Here is an 18731-nt window from a genome sequence, read left to right as displayed (position 1 = left end):
TAATATAAACTGATAATAATTTGGGGGTGGGGGGAACAGACTTTCCAGGTACCATTGGCTCATGCCTGTAATCCTAGTTACTCAGGACACTGTAATCTGAGGATCATAGTTTGAAACCAGCCTAGATAGGAGAGTCTATGAGACTTCTACTTCCAATCAAACACCAAAAAGCCAAAAGTGGAGCTATGGCTCATGAGGTAGAATGCAAGCCTTGAGCACAAGCTCAATGACAGTGTCCAGACCCTGAGTTAGTTCAAGTCCCGGAACTGGCACGTGCATGAACACACACTCTCTCACACACACACGCACACTATATGTGTATGTATGTATATACACATGTATACGTACGTATGTATTTACATGAATATACATATATATATGGGTATACATTTAATTTTTATCTAAAAGTTTACAAACGGAAATTTAAAACAACTAAAAATAAAGCCTCGTAACAACACCTTAGCATGTAAAAAAAATATTAAGGGGAGGATTTAACAGAAAGTTCACAAAAGAAATGGTTCATAGGCATGAAAAGTAAATTAAAATGTATTTATTGTCAGTAAAACTCTAGTCTATCAAATAGTAATTATTCACAGAACCATAGCTTAATTAGCATATACAACTACATAGAAAACTTTCTTTGCTTTTTTTTTCCATTTTATTTTTATTATCAAGGTAATGTATAGAGGGGTTACAGTTACATTCACCAGATAGTAAGTGCATTACTTTTCACACATTGATACCCCTTGTTATGAGAAAACTGTTGGGTTTTTTTGTTGTTTTGTTGGTTTTGGTTTTTTTGTGGGACGTGGGGCTTGTACTCGGCCTGGGCGCTGTCCCTGAGTTCTTCATCTCAAGGCTACCATCCTACCCCTGGACCTGGGCATTGCCCCTGAGCTCTTCAGCTCAAGGCTACCACTCTACCCTTGAGCCAAGACCTACTTACCATTTTCTAGAGGTTAACTGGAGATAAGAGTCTCAGCTCCTTTTGTGCCTGGGCTGGCTTTGAACCTTGATCCTCAGATCTCAGCCTCCTGAGCAGCTAGGATTACAGGCATGAGCCACTGCGCCCAGTGAAAACTTTTTTATGCATATGTAAAAGAATCAGATGTCACTGACACATAAAACCAAATGAAGACTAAAGATAAAAACTGGATTGACGGGCCGGGAGTTTGGCCTAGTGGTAGAGTGCTTGCCTAGCATGCACGAAGACCCGGGTTCGATTCCTTGGTACCACATACATAGAAAAAAGCCAGAAGTGGTGCTGAGGCTCAAGTGGTAGAGCTCTAGCCTTGAGAAAGTCCAAGGACAGTGCTCAGGCCCTGAGCTCAAGCCCAGGACTGGCAAAAAAAAAAAAAAAACTGGATTGACTGATCCAGTGGTCTAATGAGTTACTAAAGAAGTTGATGGGCCAGGAGTTTGGCCTAGTGGTAGAGTGCTTGCCTAGCATGCACAAAGACCCAGGTTCAATTCCTCAGTACCATATACACAGAAAAAAATAAGCCGGAAATGGTGCTGTGGCTCAAGTGGTAGAGCTCTAGTCCTGAGAAAGCCCAAAGACAGTGTTCAGGCCCTGAGTTCAAGGCCCAGGACTGGCAAAAAAAAAAAAAAGAAAAAGTTGAGTAACTGAGCATGAAGTCTTAAAATAAATCAGAAAATAGAAAATACACAATTTTGCTTCAAGAACTTTGATGATTAAAGAGTTGGGGACTCAGAAATGTAAGGACAGGGCCTGGAATTTGGCCTGGAGACAGAGTGCTTGCCTCTACCAAGGAGAAAGCCCAAGGACAGTGCTCAGACCCTGATTTCAAGCCCCATGACTGGCAAATAATAATAATAGTAATCATCATCATCTTTCTTCACCACATTTCCTTCTGAATAAGCTTTCCTAAAAAAATAAATAAATGAAATAAGGACAAAGGGTGAACAAATGTAACCATGGGTGGGGATGGGAGGGAAGAGTGGGAGACAGGAGGGAAGGGTGATACTGGTTCCAAAAGCAATGTACTCTTTCCCTGACTTATGTAAGTATAAGCCCTCTATACAGCCTTTATAATAACAGTAATTTTTCTGAAGAGCTCAGGGACAATGCCTAGGCCCAGGGGTAGGGCAGTAGCCTTGAGCTTCAGAGCTCAGGGACAGAGCCCAGGCCCACAGTTCAAGACCCAATTTATTACATTTTTTCTTTGCCAGTCCCAGGCTTATGAGCTCAAGGGTTTACTCTGAAAATCATTTAGGCAACCATGATACTGTAATCAGAAGAAATCTTCCAAAGTGAAAACCTGTAACTTCACTAGGAAAACAGGAGAAAGAATTTATACGGAAGTGTCTACAGATAAGTAATGGGGGGGGAACAAAACAAAATAATTATACAAGAGGATTACAAGTTAACATGTCCAGTACCACAACTTGGATAACTTCCATTATCCCCAAAGGTATTTACTGAACACCTTCTTCAGTCTGGTTTTGAGAAGTTGGTGCTAACATCGACCTACTATGATGAATGCCCTGACTCACTTCAGTTCTGGAAGAAGAGGGTACCAGAAGCTTCATATCTGTACAACAGAAACACGAGGTTATGTGTACAAGATTATCCTGCTCTTTCACTTTCAGAGGAAACTTACCTATGTCAGTCATGAGTTTTACTAAAACATTTATAATTTATATATTCACATGCTGAACAGTCTCTGGAGTACAAACCTGTTCCTGGCTTTGCTGAAGTTGGGAATTCTCACTCAGAGCATCTTTTATTGTTCCTTTAAGTCGTTCTTCATTGATCTGAAATACTCTGAAGGTTGTTTTGGCCTAAGTGAAATAAAATATAATGAGTTTAAAGCAATTAAGATAAGTGCCCATCTCTATAAACTCTCCCCTACAACATGAAATTTAAGCAAATAACAAAAAACATGCCAGTATTAGTACAGGCAGCATGGTATAGCAGTAAGAAGGGTGACCAAGAATCATAGTCTATTGGAAGTAGTACGGTGGGCTCAAGGAGTAGAGCAGAGGCCTTGAGCTGAAGAGCTTAGGGACAGTGCCCAGACCTAGAATTCAAGCCCCACAACCGACGAGAGAGAGAGAGAGAGAGAGAGAGAGAGAGAGAGAGAGAGAGAGAGAGAGAGAGAGAGAGAGAGAGAGAGAGAGAGAGAGAGAGAACACCAGTCTATTGTCTTGGTTCTGCACTGATTTGCTGTATAAACGTAAGCACATGTTTTAACCTTTTTTGTTTTGGTGGTGGTACTATGGTTTGAACTCAGGGCCTTGAATCTATCAGGCATATGCTCTACTACTTGAACTGTGCCCTCAGCCCTTCATGCATTCATTGCTTTTCAATCTCCCTTTCTACCCTGGCAGGTCCCTGGTCCTGTTTGTGCTTCCAACATAGCTGGCATGGTAAGTACTTCTCAGAAACATTTCATCTGGGCTGACTCAAAACAGTAACCTTCATGATCTCAGCCTCCTGAAAAGCTAAGAATACAGATATGAGCCACTGCTCACTAATATGATTTAACTTCTTGGAACCTGTTATATCCTAGGTAGCATATTTTTGTTAACTAATTATTCTGTATCTCCTCTCCTAAAACTTTAACTCCATAAGTTTTTTAGTGCATTAGTGTTAAATACCACACATCTGCAGTATATAGCAATAGCTTAATATTCACATGCCCAGTGAAAAATGGAACCTTCCTGAAGTAACTCAAGAAAAAAATAATAAATCCAAGAACTACTATTTCTCAAATCCCTATATAATGTTATTTCTTCAACTATTAACAATAAAATGGAAATGATTTTCAAAAGCAATAGCCCTATTAGATTAATTCAACTTACTTCAGCTACTTGTGATTTGAGAGAATTTGATTCATCTTCTAGGGACTGTATCCTTTTTGAAATATCCGCCGTCTGGAAAGACAGTGTCAGTCAAAAAGTATTTAAATGCCTCACCCTACAAGATGTCATATACAGTAGGTATACTATTAACCTGACACGTGTGGTCCACAAGCAAGTGCAGGACTCAATGAACACACCTTCTCAGTTGACTCACCATTACACTGCTAGAATTTTATATGAAGCTACTCAACAGGAGTATCTCCTCTCAACCTGTACAATTGCACACATACAGACCAGCACCACATCTCATGGAACAATTTCAAAGACATCAAAATTCTCCTTATACCATATTTTACAATGGAAAATTAGAATGGTCATCCTTTATAAGTGCTGAAGAACTCAGAGACTTATGTTTGCTAGGCAGATGCCACTTGAGCCACCAGCCTGAAACTTAATTCTTTATATGGATTACTTTCATAGCACATGTAGAAAATTTCTATAAGAATATGTAAGACAGGGACGGGAGTTTGGCCTAGTGGTTAAAGTGCTTGCCTAGCATACACGAAGACCAGCGTTCGATTCCTCGGTACCACATACATAGAAAAAAGCCGGAAGTGGTACTGAGGCTCAAGTGGTAGAGCTCTAGCCTTGAGAAAGTCCAAGGACAGTGCTCAGGCCCTGAGCTCAAGCACAGGACTGGCAAAAAAAAAAAAAGAATATGTAAGACAGCATTGATCATGAGTATGAGCTTGTTCATATAATAAGAGTGATGCGTTTTAAAAAAAAATGTGTAAGATAAGCCAGGTAGTAGCCTAGTGGTAGAGCGCTTGCCTAGCATGCACGAAGACCTGGGTTCAATTCCTCAGTACCAAATACACACCAAAAAGCAAGAAATGGTGCTATGTTCGAGTGAGAAAGCCCAAGGACGGTGCCCAGGCCCTGAGTTCAAGGGCCACAACTGGCAAAAAAAAAAAAAAAAAAAAAAAAAAGAAAAGAAAAGAAAAGAATGTGTAAGACAAGCCGAGTGTAGTGGCTCATGCCTGTAATCCTAGCTACTCAGGAAGCTGAGATCTGAGGATTGAGGTTCAAAGCAAGCCCAGGCACAAAAGACTAAGAGACTCTTATCTCCAATTAATCACTAGAAAATGGGAAGTGGGGCTGTGGCTCCAGGGTTAGGGTGGTAACCTTGAGCTGAAGAGCTCAGGGACAGCGCCCAGGCCCAGAGAGTTCAAGCCCCATGACCTACCAAAAAAAAAAAAAAAAATGTAAAGACAGCAGGCCCTGGTGGCTCACACCTGAAATCCTAGCTACTCAGGAGGATCTGAGGATATCAGTTCAAAGCTAGACAAGACAGGAAAATCCTAAGACTCTTATCCCCAATGAACCAACAGAGAACCAGAAGTGGTAGTGTGGCTAAAAGTGGTAGAGTGCAAGCCTCGAGCAAAACAAAAGAATGTGCAAGATACTCATGGTAGTATTTAGGAAGTGAAAAGTGGATCTGAAAATTTTATTCTCTGTCTTACAGCCTTATGCATTCTTTGCAGGTAAATTTAATCTTGTTTTATTTTCTGAGACAGACTCCTGATGGGGGGGTGGGGGATGGGGGGACAGAGGTAGCCATTATAACCTGGAGCATGACACCTTACTGCATCTATCTCTAAAGTGCTGCAATTAAAGGACATACCTGCAATGCAAGTCTTTGTCTTTGTTTTCAGTCATGGGGTGAACTGAGGACCTAGATACAGTCCCTGAGCTTTTTGCTCAAGGCTAGTGCTCTACCACTTAGAAACACAACATGAAACCATAAGCTACACTTCTGGTTTTGATGTAGTTAATTGAGGAGTTCCATGGCCTTACCTGTCTGGGCTGGTTTTGAACTGCAATCCTCAGTCTCCTGAGTAGCTAGGATTAGAGACGTAAGCCACCAGGGCCCAGTATTTTAACTGGGCTTACATTTTAACTGATACTGTACTAATGTTATAAACTAAGAACTTTCTTTTTGTATATTCTCAAAGTACTTACTAATTGCTCTTGTTCAGAATGCTTAGATTTCTCTTCTTCTAGCTCTTTTTCAAGGAATAGTATTTCATCTTCAAGTTTAGATTTGAAACTATCCAATTTTTCATAGGTTTCCTAAAATAGAAAGTCAGCTTTAACAAGACAGACATAGAATGTTCTGATTAAACTGATTATAAACAACATTATATATCAAATACATAGTATAGAAGACAGAAGATATTATTCTTTTTCATAGCATTAAAACAACAATTCAAGTAGTGGTCAGAAAACTTCTAAAGAGAGAAATAGTAGTAGTCAGGCCATGAAGTCTCTATCGTGAAAGTAAGTCACTGAGAAACAGAAACAATACCTAAGTGAGGTAGTATGTTTGAATCCCAATAAAATTTTATTTACAAAAAAAAAAGTAGTAATTTCACGAAATGGTGTTCTGAAGCATGTTTTTTAAAAAAGTAAGAGCATGGTGGTAGAATGCTTACCTAGCATGAACCAAGCCCTGGGTTCGAATCCTCATTACCACATACACAGAAAATGCCAGAAGTGGTGCTGTGGCTCAAGTGGTAGAGTGTTAGCCTTGACAAAGCCTAAGGACAGTGCCCAGACCCTGAGTTCAAGCCCAAGGACTGGCAAAAAAAAAAAAAGGGGGGGGCCGGGAGTTTGGCCTAGTGGTTAAAGTGCTTGCCTAGCATGCATGAAGACCCGGGTTCCATTCCTCGGTACCACATACATAGAAAAAAGCCGGAAGTGGTGCTGAGGCTCAAGTGGTAGAGCTCTAGCCTTGAGAAAGTCCAAGGACAGTGCTCAGGCCCTGAGCTCAAGCCCAGGACTGGTAAAAAAAAAAAAAAAAAAAAAAGCGGTGGGGAGTTTGGCCTAGTGGTAGTGTGCTTGCCTAACATGAAGACCCAGCTTCAATTCCTCAGTACCATATACACAGAAAAAGCCAGAAATGGTGCTGTGGCTCAAGTGGTAGAGCACTAGCCTTGAGAAAGCCTAAGGGACAGGGCTCGGGCCCTAAGTTCAAGCCCCAAACTGGCAAAAAAAAAAAAAAAGAAAGAAAGAAAGAAAACTAAATCCAACTTAACATAAAAACATAATTAATCACATAAAAATATAATCAAAAGATAAGCAAGACTGGTTCCAGTAAGAGTCCTCATTGAATGATAACATTCTCTATTACTTTTTAAATTTAAAGTGATTTGTTATAGGATTATTCCCACTGGATTTTAAATAGTATATTAAACATACCTCTGATCATTGTGATCATTGGTCAAACTTATTTTAAAAAAATAACCAAAAGATAATACAATAATTTTAAAACTTGTTTATATATAGTCCCCCAACTTTGACTACTTCATTATAGGAATTCTTAACTTGAATCAAAATTCAAGCTTGTTTTATTTACCAATCTAGTCATAATTTCTACTAGTTCAACAAATAAAATGTAATAATTCCAACAAGTGCTTGAATATATTAACAGGTAGCAAATGAACATAGAAAACTACAAATTTCATCCCCCATTTTATACATTTTTATGTTTTATGTGGAGTCCAATCAATTTCTTACTTTCTTTGGACTCTCCAAGGGCATTCTGAATCATGACTGAGATATTCTGATGATTACCCAATTGGTCAATTGGCAGTTGTGATCAGTCAAGGTAGACCAAACACGTACAACAAAGGTACAAGGTCTATTTTCTACTTACCATGAGCAGAAGCAGACTACTCATCACCTCCATCTGCAATAGTCCTGAGACACTCCCCTCTACCTTAGTCTAGCTAAACTACAATGTACCATGCTTTCCTTTCCACTAGTTGAATAAGTCTCAGCTCAGGAAAGTTAACTACGTCTGTTTTAAACTTTTCATTCAGTACTTAACTGGCCATGGTGGGAGTATTTACACCACAAAACTCAACAAGTGCTTTTTAGAGAGCAGTCAAACACTGATCAGCACTCTACCACATACAATGTAAATTAACAGTCTAATATTAATTAGATCTTACTATAGGAGGAAATGAAATGTTATTACAACTTACATAACTCATTTCTAAAATTCCAAAATTTCCTAGTAATCCTGGCTTGAACTCAGGGCCTGAGCACAGTCCTTGGGCTCTCTCATGGCTAGAGGTCTACTACTTGAGCCACAGCACTACTTTTATGTATGTAGTGACCAAGGAATCAAATTCTGGTCTTCGAGCATGCTAGGCAAAAACACTCTACCACTTGGCCATTTTTATTTAATTATTACTAAGTTTCTGAAAAATGAATCCTCTTTCTTTTCTGGAACAAATTATGTCAAAAAAAGGAATGGTCACATTAATGCATTAATCAGGATTAAAGAATGAAAAACTTCTTTCTACATATCTCTGGAGCCCAATAAGCTAAAGATGCCTCTTTCAGAACACATTAGCAACAAGAACTCAAGGGAATTTTTTTGGCTGTTGTTGGTTTTTGTTTTGTTTGTGCCAGTACTGGAGCTTGCTCTCGGGGCTCCAGCTCTTGCCTGGCTTTTTCGGTTCAAGGCCCACGCTGTTATCACTTGAGCTCCACCTCCAGTTCCAAGCTCACCAGGTTTTGACGTTCTCATGCTAGTTAATGTCCTGTTCCCTCTAACTTGCTTCAGTTTGAATATCCAGAGAGGTTCTTTCACATCACTTTGACATGATTACTTTTGAGAAGATAGATTACTTTCAAAGTTTATGTTTACTTAGTAAGAATCTTTTCCCTAGCTGTTTACATTATACTATTATTTTTTACCTCCAAACTTTGTGCTTCTGTTGACTCCTTCTCAAAGCTGGGATCCTTTAAAGATGACTCTAAGCCTTCATACTGAAACAAGGCAACACATAAGTAAAAACTACAAATTTCATCCCCAATTTTATACAAATAGGTGCCTAAGAAGTCATCTCCACAAGTATTAAGTTTACTTGGAGCTACTTAGCTTCAAGTTCCTAATCTAACCAATCTACCAAGCAAAGCCAGAGCTGCCAACAGGTCACAAGCCACAAGCCTGAGCAACAGAGAGAACTTTGCTCTATGACAACAGGAACTTCTAACGCCTGCCGCCTGCCTCGCACAGAATGCAAGCCTGGATCATGTGGAAGTCCTACTAGAAGTTATCCAAAGACTTCCTCACAAAGTATATCTTTGTGAAGCTGGCTATTAACAAGATTCTTCTGTGATCCTATTCGATAAGAATTTTATAGTAAATAGCCATCAAAAATTCTTCCCTTTTAATTTGTACCATATGACAAATAAAGCAAGCAAGAAATACAAAATGTTTAAAAGGCAGAGAAGACGCATCCACAAATGACAAGATGACAAAATATGCAGATATAAAATTTGGAAAGATACATTTATTATTAGAAGAAAATTTGGAAAAGAAGTAATACCCAGGAAAATAAGTCAAGCATTTGGCATTACTTACTTTTCCCATATCAGAAGCTGATCTGGGCTTCAGAAAACAAAGCAAAGATTTCAGATGCTCAGAAACTAAGGATCTGCTAGGTGGGATGAGCCATCAAGTTCAGTCTTTAAGAACCACACCCCAACACCAGGTGCCTGCTGGCTCATGCCCATAACCTTAACTACTCAGAAGACTGAGATCTGAGGATCTGTTTGAAACCAGCCCAAGCACAAATATTCATGGCACTCAATTAGCCACTAGAAAACTGGCAGTGGCGCTGTAGTTCAAGTGGTAGAGCACCAGCCTTGAGCAAAAGGGCTCAGGCACAACATCCAGTCCCTGAGTTCAAGTCCCACAACCAACAAAAAAAATAAAAGAACAACACCCTCCTACGTGATGTCTATATCTTACTCCTAATTATCCCAGACACAGCTAAAGTAGGGATCTTGAAATGAGAAAGCATCCAGAATTACCATGAGGGACCAAAGAGAAATGCAGAACCCTTACAAAAAGAGGCAGTAAGACCAGAGGTGTATGCACAAAGCTCAATGGCAGAACTTATGTTTGGCGCATACAAACACATGGGTTCAATCCTCAGCTCCAATGTTGTTGTTGTTGTTGTTGTTATTATAAACATGATATACCAGAGGGGTTACAGTTACATAAGTGAGATGAAGACTACCTTTCATTCTAGACAATGTCACCCCTTCCCCTGCTCTTTTTTCCTCCCTTCCCCACCCACAAGTTATACAGTTCATTTTCAATATAGTATCCAGGGCTCAGCTCTAATTCTTTAAAATATTTTTTTATTTTATTTTTTGCTGGTCCAGGACTTGAACTTGGCCTGGGCACTGTCCTAAGCTTTTTGCTAAAGGCCAGTGCTCTACCACTTGAGCCACAATGCCACTTCTGGCTTTTTCTAAGTAAAAATCTCATGGGGGGAGGCCAGGAGTTTGGCCTAGTGGTAGAGTCCTTGCCTAGCATGCACAAAGATTTGGGTTCAATTCTTCAGTACCATATACATAGAAGAAGAAAAAAATCTCATAGAGGGGCCAGGAGCATAGCCTAGTGGTAGAGTGCTTGCATGAAGCCCTGGGTTCAATTCCTTGGTATCACATACACAGAAAAAGCCTTGAGAAAGCCCAAGGACAATAGCCAGGCCCTGAGTTCAAGCCCCAGGACTAGCAAGAAAAAAAAGAAAGAGAGAGAGAGAGAGAGAGAGAGAGAGAGAGAGAGAGAGAGAGAGAGAGAGAGAGAGAGAGCGCGCGCGCGCCTGAAGGAATAAAAGAGTCACAAGAGAAAAACCAAACGTTGGTTTGGAACCTGTCATATCTAAACTACATAATAAAGCAAAAATAAACAAAGCAAAACAAAGATGATACTCAAAACAATGACAAAGAACAACCTGGACACTGATACTATTGGATACCAAAACAATAAATAAAAACACTTAGCCAGGCCAGGGTGACTCACACCTGCAATCCTACCTACTTAACAGGCTGAGATCTGAGGACTGAGGTTCAAAGCCAGCCCAGGCAGGCAGAAAAGTCCCTAAGAGATTCTTATCTCAAAAACCAAAAGTGGTGCTGTGGTTCCAAGTGGTATAATACTATTAGCCTTGAGCAAAAAGGCTCAGGGACAGTGCCCAGGCCCTGGGTTCACAACCAACCCCACCCCACACACACACACACACAAAATCACCCAGTACTAGTACAAAAGCTTTTCTCAAAGACCAACAGAAAAAATCAGGCGTGGGTTGGCCACTGGTGGCCCATACCTATAATCTTAGCTACTCAGCAGGCTAAGATCTAAAGATCGAGGTTTAAAGCCAGCCTACATAGGAAAGTTGAGGAGACTCTTATCTGCAAATAACCATCAAAAAGCCAAAAGTGGAACTCTGTTAGCTCAAGTGGTAGAGCAATAGTCTTAAGGGGAAAAAAAAACAAAACTGGGAGGCACGAGTTTGGTAAAGTACTTGTCTAGCATGCAAACATGCACAAAGATCCAGGTTTGATTCCTTGATACCACATACACAGAAAAATCCCTAAGTGTGCTGTGGCTCAAGTGGTAGAATGCTAGCCTTGAGAAAGACCAAGGACAATGCCCAGGCCCTGAGTTCAGGAAACAAAGAAGGAAAAATAAAGAATAAAATTGAACGTGATGTTGAATACTTATAATCCAAGCATTTTAGAGGCAGAGGCAGAATAGAGTTTGAGCCCATTCTGAGCCTGTCTCAAAAGAAAGAAAACAAAAGAAGACAACTAGATACAAAGATATTAGAGAAACAAACTCACATATATCCAGTCACATCATTTAATGATGATAGGACAGAACTGTAAGCAGTGGACAAGTCTTTTCAATAAGCAACATCAGTCAACTTTATAGCCATATGGGAAAAAATGTGGTATCTGATATAATTTTGCCAACATAGATTTGATTCCAGGTGGACTAGAGACCGCTGTAGATTAATCACAGCCCTCACAAAGATCTGGGCTGAAGGGTTAACCTCCAGCACCTCAGAAAGTGACTGCATTTAGAGATAGCATTTTAAAAGATGAGAAAGTTGAAATGAGGCTGGTAAGGTAGCTCTAACTTTATGTCCAGTGTCTTCTTAAAAAGAGAAAATTTGGACACAGAGACACCAGAAATGTACTTACACAGAGGAGAACCATGAAAGTCACAGCAAGAAGGCCACCATGCACAGCCAAAGAGGCCCCCAAAGAAGTCAAATCCTCAGATACCTTGAACTGGGCTACCTTTCTTCCCTACTGAGAAAATTAATACTACTGCTGAAGCCACCCAGTTGGTAGCATTGTGTCCTGGAAGGCTTAGCAAACTAATGCAAAATTACATTTCTAAAAGGTAACAATACAGTGTTTGAAAGGTAACAGACAAGTGTCTTTAAATCCTTGGATAGGCAAAAAAAAAAAAAAAAAGAAAGAAACAGAAAGCATTCATTTTACTAGTGAATCTAGGCATAGTGTAATATGTCTATAATCCCAGCACTGAGGGGGTCGAGGAAAGAGGACCTCAGCTTCAAGACCAGCTTGACTAGACAGTAAGACTCTGACTCAAAAATAAAAGGGAGGCCGGACGTGGTGGCTCACGCCTATAATCCTAGCTACTTGGGAGGCTAAGATCTGAGGATTGCAGTTCAAAGCCAGCCTAGGCACTAAAAAGTCCATGAGACTCTCATGTCCAATTAATGACCAGAAAACCGGAAGTGGTGTTGTGACTCAAGTGGTAGGGCATTAGCCTTGAGCTGAAGAGCTCAGATACAATGCCCAGGCCCAGAGTTCAAGTCCCATGACCGACAAAAATAAAAAAATAATTAGGAAAACTCCTATATAATTTTTTTTAAAAAGAAGAAAAGGGGTACCCATCCCTTTAAAAATTATGAAAAAGATTAGAAAAGGTAGCTTTACAAAGAAAGTGTCAAAGCAGCCAATAAACATATTTGAAAGTGTTCAGCATTATAGCCAGGGAAACAAAATTGAAACAACAGTGAGTAAACCAAGAGCACACCCTACCACAAGAGCTGATTCTGAGATTATAGTTCAGGCAGAGAATTTGACAAGCAAGCAATCTCCCATACCCTGAAAAGGAAGCATTAGCATCTGCAGGCTTACCCAGGAGTAGGTGTATTAAGAAGTCTAAAGTTCCCTGTCTCAAATAAGAGTATTTTCAAAAATCTCTTACCTCTTTCTGAACAATCCTAAATTTTTCTAGGAGTTTACACTTTTCTTCAATTAATCCAGAAAGCTCTAGGGCAAGCTTTTTTTCTCTTCCTTAAAAAAGAAAAGTCAATATTATCATGAATAAAATACTACACATTCAAATTATACATCATGGACATGAAGTCTAAAGTAGGAAAACATCAGCTTACCTATATAAAGCCGGCTTCTAACCTAAAAGAAATTCAAAATTTAACAAAAAAACTACATTAGAACAGATATTCAAGTAAATCTAATTTATTAAATTTTTACTCCCAACTTTAAAATAGGTTTCTGATTGATTATCTTATTGTGAATAAGTCAGCCAATGAGAAAAACACCTCTTGAAGATTTCTATTAATATTATCATATTCAAGGCACTGATAGAACTTCACTGAAAAGATTCCTGTTGAGTTTCATTTAATCCATGTTTACCTAAATATATTTAAGCAAAAGTATTTTAAAAAGTCTTTTTAATCATATCACCATGAACTCTAAAAGAACTCTTACAAAACCACAAACTAAACCTGTTTGTTCTTTAAACTTTCAAATAATGAAGGGGGCAAGGTGGCAAATTCACTTGTAAGAGATTAGGATGAGGTAACAAATCAAATGGAAAAGACAACAACAACAAATTTAAATCTCATACAGAATATACCATAGCTAGATGTCTAAGATAAATTGTCATAAATACACAAGAGATGTATGCAAGAATGGACACAGCAACACAGCGTATCACAGAAAAGGCCTGGAAACAACACACATGTCAAAGGCCAAAAAAAATTACACAAATTAGGGCTGAGAGTGTAGCCTTTTGGTAAAGTACTCGTCTAGTATGCAGGAAGCCCTGGGCTTGATTCCTCAGTACTACATACACAGATAAAGTTGAAGTGGTGCTGTGGCACAGTGCTGTCCTTGAGCACAAAGTGTCCAAGGACAGTGCCCAGGCCCTGATTTCAAGCCCCAGGACTGGCATCTTTAAAAGCATACCAAATACAGTTATATAATATACTTTGAAAGGATATGACTCCCCCTCCCCCAAATCTTTAAAGGCATGGGAAAAGAGTAGAGGGTGCAGAAGAGGATGACCTCTGACACAGACAGGCAGGGATGAATTGGAGGGAAGACTAATTATATGTAATGACAGTCCTTTTTTTGTCAATTTCAAGTTGGGTGTAACATTTACAGCTATCTGATATACTGTTGAAAGCAAACATGAACCAAAAAAGGAAAAATAAACTCAAGAAAGAAAAATAAGGGGCTGGGAGTTTGGCCTAGTGGTTAAAGTGCTTGCCTAGCATGCACGAAGACCCGGGCTCGATTCCTCGGTACCACATATATAGAAAAAAGCCGGAAGTGGTGCTGAGGCTCAAGTGGTAGAGCTCTAGCCTTGAGAAAGTCCAAGGACAGTGCTCAGGCCCTGAGCTCAAGCCCAGGACTGACAAAAAAAAAAAAGAAAGAAAGAAAAATAAGAGTCAAATGTCTACTCTCTTGTGCAACTATATATAGATATGAAAACAAGAAATAAATGGAGAATTTTAGTATTAGTGTATGACAGTTCTATAAGAGAAATTCTCTTCATTTTTGCCCAGAAAAATTCCTCTGACTCCATATTTAACTGTGAACTTCTTTCCTAAAAATAATAAGTATGTCTCTCATATTACTGGTAATCCAAAGATTGAAAGAACACTATCTCAGTATATACTGGTAACTTACCGATCGAAAACTTTGCCATAAAAACAAGGCAACAGCAAAAAGTCCACCGAAAGCCACACAGATGACCAACTCCCATGGGAAGCCATAGGGGTTTGGGCCTGGTCTCATATCTTCAGGCAATGCTGCCACAACCTAAGAGACAAAGACACTTGTTAACTACAAGAAATGTATCTCACTGAGACAGATTTACAGTCAAAGAACAAGAAAGATTTTCCAAGAAGATGGAGCCTGAAAACAAGCAGGAATAGCCATACTCATATGACAAAGCAGATGAATCTCAAATAACAAATAGGTTTAAAAAAAAATCAGGAAAACATTACTCTCAAGAAAATTAAATACTTAGCAATAAATGTAACTAATGAGGTGAAAGGCCTCTACAATGAAAACTGTAAAGCCTTGAAGAACAATGAAGCCTTGAAGCGTACTTTATTAGAATATGTTTTTGTTTGGGGTTTGGGGAGGTAAAGGGATTTTTTTGAGCCCCATCCTTACACCATACCCACCCCTGTCCCCTCAAGGCTAGCCCTCTACCACTTTAAGCCACAGCACTACATCTGGCTTTCTGGTAGTTAACTGGAAATAAGAATCTCACAGATTTTTCCAGGACAGGTTGGCTTTGAATACCAACTTTCCTATCTCAGCTTCCTGAGTAGCTAGAATTACAGGTGTGAGCTCCGGGGCACCTGGCCTAAAGTATAAGTGTTTGACATGTTCCCTGATGGTCTTCTGGGTACCACTGTTGTTTATTGTGATGCCTCCCTTCTCATCTCTAATTTTTTTTTTTTTTTTTTGCCAGTCCTGGGCTTGAGCTCAGGGCCTGAGCACTGTCCTTGGACTTTCTCAAGGTTAGAGCTCTACCACTTGAGCTTCAGCACCACTTCCGGCTTTTTTCTATGTATGTGGTACCGAGGAATCGAACCCAGGTCTTCATGCATGCTAGGCAAGCACTTTAACCACTAGGCCAAACTCCTGGCCCTGCCCATACATCTTTATAGCAGTACTATTCATAATAGCCAAGCTACAGAATAAGCCAAGATGCCCACTAAACAATGAATAAATTAAGTGCGATGCATATACATAATAGGGTATTATTCAGAATAAAGGAGAAAGAAATGTGTCATCTACAGAGAAACCCATGGAACTAGCAATCATATCAGGTGAAATAAAGTAGTATATAGCACTAACAAATGACCATCAGCTATGACATGAAAGTAGCATATTACCACTACAGAATATTGTTTTATCATAAAAGCAATGAAACAGTTACAATGGACCCTAAAAAAAAAAAAAGCTAGAACTGATTCACAATGAAATGTCCAGGATAAACTATCATAGAAACAGAAGGTCAAGTGGTAATGCAGAGATGGGAGGAGGGGAGAAGTAGAGCTACTAAATAAGTACTAAGTTTCTCTGTCGGGTGACGAAAATGTGGCACAACATAGTGAATTCCGCTGAATTGAATATTACATCACAGGGTAAAATTTATGTTACAAGGCTGGGTGCCATGGCTCACGCCTGTAATCCCAGCTACTCAGGAGGCTGAGATCTGAGGATCAAGGTTCAAAGCCAGACCAGGCACAAAAGGACCTGAGACTCATCTCCAATTAACCTCTAGAAAATGGGAAGTGGGGCTTAGCTCAAGGGTAGGGTGGCAGCCTTGAGCTAAAGAGCTCATGTACAGCACCCTGGCCAGTTCAAACCCCATGACCAAAAAAAAAAAAAGTTACATGACTGTCTCAAAAATAAAACGTTTTAAAATTAACATCAGAGCAATGTTATGCCATCCTTGTAGTACCCAGGCCAAAGTGGGAAGGGCAGTGGCATTTAAAGAGGAAAAATCATTTAGGTAAAACATTATTAGACAAGACAAAATTCTGCAAAATTTGACTTCCCTCTCTACAACTCTCTCCAGTCTTTATAAAAACCAAATACAGCAGCTAGGAATCTGACTTAGTGGTAGAGTCCTTGCCTTGCGTATGTGGGGTTCTAAGTTCCATTCCTTGGTACCACATAAACAAAAAATAAATAAAACAAATATTCCACTGTACTTCCTAAAACTTTTTTTAAAAAATTACAGATTATTGTTTTTAACAAAGGGAAATATATACAATCTGAAATTATCTCTGAGCCACAATATGCTTCTCTTTCTAAAAACTCCATAAGTGAAAGAATTACCAAGCCTTCCCTCTCTCTCCCTCCTTCCTTTCCCCTCCTTCTCCCTCACTCATTTTCTCTCTGTGTGTGTCTCTGTCTCTCTGTGTCTGTCTGTCTCTCTCTTGATGGATGGATGGATGGATGGATGGATGGATGGATAGATTGATCGATGGATCAATCCAAGTCACCATTCTCTAGTCCTACCACTCATTTCTCCTTCCCCTGGGAGGAGTTTTGTTTCCTCACACTGGATCTTCAAGAAGCTCTATCTAAACCACACATCTACCCATGGAAAGCCTAATTTAACAGTTCTCCAGCGCCCTGCAGAAGCACTTGTCTCCAGTGAGCACCATCTTACCCTCAAAAGTAGCACAACCACTGCAGACACCATGCGTTTACCAGCCTCTTCCACTCAGGCTATTTGCTCAGCCTGGAAAGGCTTTCCTACCGCTCAAGAAGTATCTCCCTCCTCTCCCTTTAATATGTATGCTTCAGTAGAGACAACTTTCTTGTCTCTCAACAAGGTGAGGCTAACGAACAAGACACTATCTTAGTCATTTAAAATCCCCCATTCATTGTACGTATTCATACATATACGAACACGCACAAAGGTGAACAAAACAGCACCTTTTAAGTCGTTAGGAGAAGGTAATCAGTGCTGTGGCTCAAAGAGGTAGAGCACTAGCCTTGAGCTGAAGAGCTCAGGCACAGTGCCCAGGCTTAGGGTTCAGGCCCCACAAGCAAGGGGGGCGGGGGGAGGTAAGTTAAATACACCCATGGGGCTGGGAATGTGGCTTAGTGGTGGAGTGCTTGCTTAGCATGCATGAAGCCCTGGGTTTGATTCCTCAGAGTCGCATGCACAAAGAAAGCCAGAGGGGCTCTGTGGCTCAAGTGGTAGCATGCTAGCCTTGAGCAGAACAAGCTCAAATGACAGCGCCCAGGCCCTGAGTTCAAGTCCAGGACTGGGGTGGGCTGGGGTGGGGGTCTCCAGCCTTCTGAAAAACTGTAATGCAGCGTTTTAAATGTTACTTGGTTATTCTAGAGGTGATCTACAAGCCTCGGATAGTAAGGACATGCCCTTTCGTGTGGTGTCATCTGTCCCCTCAGCATGTCAACACACACACCTGCAAACACCTGCGACCTCGTTATAAATGCACCAAGTCAACCCGGCCATCCATCAACTGCCGCACGCCGGGACTCCCCAGGCTGGCACTTTAAGAAGGCACAAGCCGGAGCAAGGGAGGAAAAGCAGCAGGGGGGGGGCCCACGGGAAGAACACTCAGAATTAAAACCCGGCTCCCCCCGGGCTCCGGACGCGTGGCAGGCACCTGGGGGGGGGTCCCCGAGTTCCCACCGACCGGGCAGCCACGCGTCCAGGCACCTGGGGGGTCCCCGAGCTCCCACCGACCGGAGAGCCACGCGTCCAGTCACCTGGGGGGGTCCCCGAGTTCCCACCGACCGGGGAGCCACGCGTCCAGTCACCTGGGGGGGTCCCCGAGCTCCCACCGACCGGAGAGCCACGCGTCCAGTCACCTGGGGGGTCCCCGAGCTCCCGCCGACCGGGGAGCCACGCGTCCAGTCACCTGGGGGGTCCCCGAGTTCCCACCGACCGGGGAGCCACGCGTCCAGGCACCTGGGGGGTCCCCGAGCTCCCGCCGACCGGGGAGCCACGCGTCCAGGCACCTGGGGGGTCCCCGAGCTCCCACCGACCGGGGAGCCACGCGTCCAGGCACCTGGGGGGTCCCCGAGCTCCCGCCGACCGGGGAGCCACGCGTGCGCCGGGCCTGGCTCCAGACCCGGGGCCAGCCGGCGGGGGTCGCGCAGTCTGGCCGTGTCCACCGGGCCCAACGCTTCCTTCGGCTCCCCGCCCCGGCCTCCAGGGCCCGGGCGCCCCGGCGGTG

At 41.5% G+C, this 18731-nt stretch overlaps 1 protein-coding gene across 5 annotated transcripts in view; it reads right to left on the bottom strand.

The window, feature by feature from the left end:
• The window catches only part of Mia2 (MIA SH3 domain ER export factor 2), an 84718-nt gene that overhangs the window by 42800 nt on the left and 23187 nt on the right, over window positions 1-18731 (bottom strand). For 3 of the 5 annotated variants that reach the window (XM_090345017.1, XM_090345020.1, XM_090345018.1), the window contains 7 exons: window positions 14677-14808; window positions 13134-13155; window positions 12947-13035; window positions 8599-8670; window positions 5851-5961; window positions 3829-3900; window positions 2701-2805 (listed from right to left, as the gene is read on the bottom strand). In XM_090345017.1, the coding sequence (XP_090201143.1) occupies window positions 2701-2805; window positions 3829-3900; window positions 5851-5961; window positions 8599-8670; window positions 12947-13035; window positions 13134-13155; window positions 14677-14808 (603 nt within the window). The remainder of the gene's footprint in view (window positions 1-2700; window positions 2806-3828; window positions 3901-5850; window positions 5962-8598; window positions 8671-12946; window positions 13036-13133; window positions 13156-14676; window positions 14809-18731) is intronic. The other 2 variants (XM_090345019.1, XM_090345021.1) reach the window with 1 other exon arrangement.

Source organism: Megascapheus bottae, chromosome 14, assembly GCF_031878675.1.
Source record: "Megascapheus bottae isolate mThoBot1 chromosome 14, mThoBot2.hap1, whole genome shotgun sequence".
Lineage (NCBI taxonomy): Eukaryota > Metazoa > Chordata > Mammalia > Rodentia > Geomyidae > Megascapheus > Megascapheus bottae.
This window is presented reverse-complemented; position numbering and strand designations above follow the sequence as displayed.